Source organism: Poecile atricapillus, chromosome 1 (genome assembly GCF_030490865.1).
Source record: "Poecile atricapillus isolate bPoeAtr1 chromosome 1, bPoeAtr1.hap1, whole genome shotgun sequence".
Lineage (NCBI taxonomy): Eukaryota > Metazoa > Chordata > Aves > Passeriformes > Paridae > Poecile > Poecile atricapillus.
In genome coordinates, this window is record NC_081249.1 from 76,016,927 (window position 1) to 76,023,379 (window position 6,453).

The 6,453-nt window shown below is 49.0% G+C and overlaps 1 protein-coding gene across 4 annotated transcripts in view; it reads right to left on the reverse strand.

Moving 5' to 3' along the window:
* YAP1 (Yes1 associated transcriptional regulator) overlaps positions 1-6,008 on the reverse strand; it is an 87,557-nt gene extending 81,549 nt beyond the window's left edge. For 3 of the 4 annotated variants that reach the window (XM_058845798.1, XM_058845806.1, XM_058845789.1), the window contains exons 1-2: positions 5,411-5,732; positions 2,195-2,442 (exon numbers count right to left, since the gene is read on the reverse strand). In XM_058845798.1, coding sequence (XP_058701781.1) covers positions 2,195-2,442; positions 5,411-5,731 — 569 coding nt within the window. In that variant the 5' untranslated portion in view covers position 5,732. Of the gene's footprint in view, positions 1-2,194; positions 2,443-5,410 lie in introns of all 4 variants that reach the window. The other variant, XM_058845814.1, reaches the window with a different exon arrangement.
* Between the last annotated feature and the right edge of the window lie 445 nt (positions 6,009-6,453).

Here is a 6,453-nt window from a genome sequence, read left to right on the forward strand (position 1 = left end):
ATGCTTTTTACAAATCTTAATAAACTGCATTGAAGTTGGTGGATCTCACCTGTAGATTCTATTAGGCAACCTTTTACAAAGAAATGTTTTTCAAGTGTGAACAGAGCTGTCCCCATTAGACTCTTCCATACCACTGCATCACCCAAGAAAAGCCAAGAGGAAACAGCCCATTACGCTGTTTAAAAATCTCCGAAGGTCAGCATGCGACCCAGCAGGGAGAGGTTCAAAAAGTACAGCCTTTATTTTTTTTCCTAACAACCTGGTTTGTTTCCACTCCTTTCCCCTTCAAGACACATCCTTCACAGCTAGCAGCTCTTTCAATCATTTACTTTGGATGTCTGCTTGAGAACAAACGATCTTGCTCATGCAGATGAGTTTGCCAGACTTGTGTGTACTTTCCAGTCTCAGGCTCTTTATTGTTCTTGCTGAAACCTGACCCTTTGAAATGGATACCAGGACAGCAAGAAAGGATAAAAAAACTCACAGAAGAAAAAGGAAAGATTTTTGTGGTAATAATCAAACTGCAGAAAAAGCTTTCCAAGAATAAATCTTTCACTCTGATTTCACCTGAATGAGCACAATTAAAAAAATTCATTAGAAGAGCAGGAAGACATTTTTCATCTCTTAAACTGTTTCATCTTCTGTAAAATCGACAGTGCTATCAAGAACAAACACTTGTGGCAGTAAAACTTTAAAATCAAATATCTATTTTTCATGCTTCATAAGCTGCTCTTTAAGAGCTCTCACTAACACAGTCAAAACAAGTTTGCTTTTCATTTCAACTCATTCTGTTCTTTCCTCAAGGTTCAATGAGCTACAGCTCTCAAATGGCATAAACTTACTCAGTTCAAAAAAAACTTCTAGTTGTGCCTGCTGAAGAGCTCATATTCTAGAGCACACTCATCTGTTAAACTTCACCAAAGAAAATATCACATCTTCAAGATCTATAGATAATGCTTATTCTCACATTCATTCAAGAATGTTCTCAAAAGGGGACCTTCAGGCTCAAATAATTTCAGACAACTACTGCAACCTCTTTTTGGTTGAAAAAAAAAACTAATTTCTCTGTATGGAAATACCACAGCTACAGGAACAAGAAACATTTTTAAGAAGTTCTGCAAGTTGAACTTTCATTGCAGACAAAATTTGTTTTAGTTTTTGAAGCTACAAGCTCAACTACTTCAATCAGATACACCTATTAATCACAAAGTTTGAGTGAGAAAGGTAGGAATAAATATGTTTTTCTTGGCTGAAACAAGTTTTACATAAGTAACACAGTGCTACCTCTCCCCACCCTGCAAATGACACAATGGATTATTTAGAGACTTGCTGTTACATAAAAAGTTTAAATTATAGTCAAAATATTTGAGGGCAAGTTATGGTCTTGGTGGGCACACTTTCAGAAAGGACAAGTCCTTGCTGCTTCAGAAAACTGCACGGAATAAAAGAAAATGTTTCCTGGTGGCTTGGGTGTCAAATGGATGGCAAGTGTAACATTTTATAGAAAAGGTGATACTAATTTCACTGTGTGAAAAAGTTACAGTTCTAGGAACATGAAACAATGTTAGAAATTCTGAAGTTTCCTTTTCACTGTCAGGAATATAGATGAGTTTAGTTACAAACACAAATACTGCAGTCAAACACATATGTTAATTACCTCAGGAAGAAAGAGTAGGCAAAAACCATTTTGGTTGTGTATTTAAACCCTTGTCCTTAATCAGAACATAAGAAGTCCTGACATACTGTCACTACAATAGTCTCTAGTCTCTAATGTTAACTCTGTATTTTTACATCTGTATTATTAAAATGAGGTAAAACATATCTTAACCTCCATGGCAACTCTGACAATATCCACCAAATCCAAAAGTCTCATTGTTCCAGAATGACTATGCTCATTTCACTCATTTTTCAATACACAATATAATGGAAAATATTCTTTGGCTAAGATTAAGACAGGACAAATATTCAGTCATATTCATTGCCTCATACAGTTTTCAGAAACAGCAGAGATGATATGGGAGAAATACTGAAGTGGTAGGGTCCCCTACTTAAAATCAGGAGCAGATTTTTAAAAACACATATTTTCAGCACAACGAAATTTACCAAAATTCTAAGACTGTAGAAACAAAATATGTATCCAAAAAAAAAAAAAAAAAGCCAGGGATACAGCTAGTTGAAAAGAAATTTTACTTACTTAAGAAAGTATCTCTGCCCAGATGGTGTCTTAGCCATCTCCCAACCTGGTGGCAAAGGTACATCATCAGGGATCTCAAAAGAAGACTGGCGAAGGTGTTGAGAAGATGGAGCTCCAGGTCCAGTCACTACTCCAGAGGGTGTAAGTGTCCCTGGAGAAACAGCTCCCAGCTGCAGTGATGCTGGAGAGGAATGAGCTCGGACATGCTGTGGGGTCAGGGCTCCTGCTGTCCCGGCATCAGTGCTGGCCTGCCAGGAGTGAATTATTTTTATTAAAATTCCTATATTTCAGGAGAAATGCAGTTGTCAGAAGACATTTCACTTTAAATGAATGTTTCAGGAGAAATTCATAGCTCAGTTGTTCTAAAGTTCTGCTTATTCTCCAGTTGTAGCTGTTCAAGCAGGCCTCCACGTAGTCTGGTTAACTAGCATCACAAAAGCCCTTGTGCAAGTCAAGAAATATTAACTGTATATGTTGAGAGCCCTTAGTTTTATCTTGAAAACTAAAGCTTTCAAACTAAAAACTAAAACTAATTACTCTCCTCAGCACAGGGTTAAGAACAAACCTGCCTGCAGTCAGCAGATCTCATCCAGTGCATTGAGTGGCTTGTTACTGGACTGCACCCACTCACTACCATCACACCCACTTTCTGCTGGAGGAGTTAATTTCCCACTCTCCTTTCCAAGTGGGGGTGTGGGGATTCAAGTACACGCACACACCATCCCCACCCCCCACTCGGGGTTTAAAAGATCACACAAAAAGAAAAGCAATAGTGAAATGCCAGCTAGCAGCAGTGAGTTCCAATAAAGGAAGACTCACGAATTCAACCATTAAAAAAACCTATACAAGAAGACTGAACATAACATTTCCTAATAACTCAAACTTTTAGGGGTATAAAGAGTCTGTCCACGCTTTTATCCAAAGCAAAGCTTCAGCAAACTGTTGACCCAGTCAATCAGGAATGACTCACAAACCCATTCATCGGAGTCACCACTCATAAGCACACAGAACGTCTTTGCCAGTAGTAAATACGTGTCCAACATGGAACAGAAAAGGCAGCTCTGAAAACTTGATTAAAGCAAAAATGGCTTTGAGAAATGTATTTACCAATTAACTGGTTTTATAGATAGACCAGGACAACACTGACACCTATAATGAGATGCACGTATCAGTCCCTGTCACACCTCTCTACACAAGGTATTGCACCATATGAGGTCCCACTTACTCTTACAGTTCTGCTTCACTCCATCTGTATGCAAGCACACATGAAGTTCCATGAGTTCAACTGGAAACCAGATTGCACTTACATTCAGACAAAATAAGCAAGTAGTAAATCAAGTGGATTTGCAATATTTTAATTCCTGACAATAACAGAATTAAAGAAAATAGAGATCTTTTCTTTAAGCAGAATGTTTATGTGGCACAGCTAAACAAAAAGGAAAACCAAAACAGTCCACAGTGAAGCAAATGATTCTCTCTTGCTTTAGCTGGATTTCAAGTTTATGTTTCAAGAACCACTGAGTGGTACAAGGAACAGTGATCCAACTAAATATGCTTTACAGACGATGATTAACATTCACAATGTTATTTGTGAATTGTTAACAATGTTAGAGTAAGCCTAAAAGTACAACCAAATGATCATCACACACTTTAAGTGCATTCAAACACGAGAGCTATTTAACTGCAGTTACTGTATTTAACAAGACACAGCACCAAGTTTTGGATGAACGGTCTACCCTTTCAGATTTCTACACAATGAAACCGTGATGAAATTTGCACAAGTTGGGAGAGCACTATACACTAAACCCCTTATTCCTTGCTGGATTTCAGTATGTTATTAAAGGTCTGCAACTTAGAAGTGAGCAAAACTATAGAAGCAGATCAGCTCCACCTCTTCCAATCTTCTTTTCAGTCTTCCTAGATGAAGGCCAGACTGCTTTTTTGAGTATTTGGAAAATGAATTAACTCCTAGGCTGGGAGAGTACTTGCCAAGGTTCAGCCTGGAACGAACTTCTGAAGTCAAGTTATAAATCGTTCAAAACAGAAGTTTAATAATGGAAATGTTGACAGACCCTTAACAACACGGGTACCAGGCACCAGTACACGGCGAGTTTCACTCTTACTGGCTACACAGAAAAAGTAACAATAGCCAATAATAAAACCTATTTTATAGCTTAGCAACAAAGTTTATTACTTAATAGCACTCGACTTGGTGGTAGGCACGGTCTCCTTCGAAAAAGTTGGTAACAGCATTAGCTTTTGCTCGTATTCGCACCAGCACTTAGGTTTTGGTACAAAACTCCCTCTGCTTAAACACCAAATGCTCCCGGAGGCCGAGCGACGACCCTGCCCCGCATCCCCCACCCCGCTCCTCCCCAGCCCTGCCCCCGCATCGCCCCTTCCCTCCGGCCCTGCCCCGCCCCTTCGAGCCCTGCCCCGCATCCCTCCCCCGCTCCCTACGCGGCCTTGCCCCGCATCCCTCCCTCCCCCGGGCCGGCACGGCCGAGGCCTCACGGCTCCGAGCCCCACTCCCAGGCTGCCGCCGCTGCGCCCGGCGGACCCTGGACGCCGTCAGACCTGGCGTCTGGCTCGGGAATTAACTTCGGATGTGCCTGCGTGTGTATGTGGGGGGTTAATCCTACTCAGCCCAGCGCCGTACTGAAATGGTGGAGAAGTCACATCCATATTTACTGTCTGACGGGGCGAGGGGGTGTAGGTTTGGCAGCACTTCATCGACCCCTTCCACAGAGGGCAGGGAATTCGACCGCAAAGCGAAATTCCAAGCGAAGCGTTTTCACCCAAGTTTTAGGGGCTCACCCCCACTGTTGCCCTCCCGGTGAGGCCGAGATAGCCAAGGAGCGGATGTGGAGTTCGAGGCCCCGCTGGAGACCGCGACGGAGCCAGCTCTCTCCCGCCCTCCCGGCCCCGGGCCCGGCCCCGGGCCCGGCCCCGACCCCGCCGGCGTCCCGGGGCGCGGGAGGCGGCCCTGCCCCGGGGGAAGAACAAATAAAGGGGTGTGGGGGGGGCGGCAGAGAGCGCCCCGACAGCCTCGGCCGGGCGCCCCCCGCCCCGCTCGGCCCCGCGGATTCCCGCCCCGGCCCCCTCCCCCACACGCCTCCCCCGGGAGGAGCTCGGCGGCGGGGAGGGGGAACACGGCCCAGCCGGGCCGCCCCCCGCCCTCCCGCGGCGTGGGCCCCTTCCTTCCCTCCCCCTCACCTGGCGGGAGTGGGCCTTGGGCTCGGGCGGCTTGAAGAAGGAGTCGGGCAGTTTCCGCAGTCGCATGGGCAGCGTGTGTGGCACGTTGGCGCCCTTGGGGTTCATCACGGCGTTGAACAGCGCCTCCAAATCGGTCTCCGAGTCGCCCCGCACATGGACGATCTGGTGCCCCGCCGGAGGGGGCCCCGCACCCGGAGGCTGCGCCGCGCCGGCCGGGGCCCCCGACACCGAGCCCGGGGGCTGCGGCGGCGGCTGCTGCTGCGAGGCCGGGGGCTGCGCTGCCTGCGGCGGCTGCTGCGTTTGAGGCTGCCCAGGATCCATGGCTCCGTCGGGACCCCGCGGCGCTTCCCTGGCGGGGCTCGGCGGCTCAGAGCCCGGATTCCCAGTCCCGCATGCCCCGCACCCCGGGCCGCGGGCTCGTCCTGCTGTCGTCGGTGCTTCTCACCCCTCGGTCGGGAAGCCGACCCGGCCGCGGCAACTGGCAAAACAACTCTGGCCGTGCGGCGCTTCCCTCAGCCCGGCCCAGCCCGGCCGGCGCCTCTGTCCCGGCGGCGGAAACTAACTCACACAACACACCAAACAAAAGTTCGCAGTTACGCCCGCCCGAATCACTCTCCGCCGCCGGCTCCGCCCCTCCTGAGCCCGCCCGCACCGTATCCGACCGAGACAGCCCGTGCTCACAGCGCTTCTGCGCGCGCCCGCCCGCACCGCCTCCCGCCCGGGGCACTGGGGGCGCTGCGCGGCCCCCCCGGACCCCGCTCCGCCCGCGGCCCCGGCTCCGGCCCCGGCCCCGGCCCCGGCTGGCACCGCGCCGCCCCTGCTTCGCGCCCGCCCGCGCCTCTCCCGCCCGCCTGCCCGCCCGCCCGCGGCCGCCACGGAGCGCAGCCGCCAACCAGAACTTTTTTTCTCCCTAACTTCTATCCCAACTTCCAGCAGGCCGCTCCGCGAGGGGGTGGGGAGGGGCGGCCGCGCTTCCCTCCCCAGGGCCCGGAGGGGGCATCTGCCCGGGACCCCTCCCGCCGGTCTCCTCCCGCGCTTTCTCC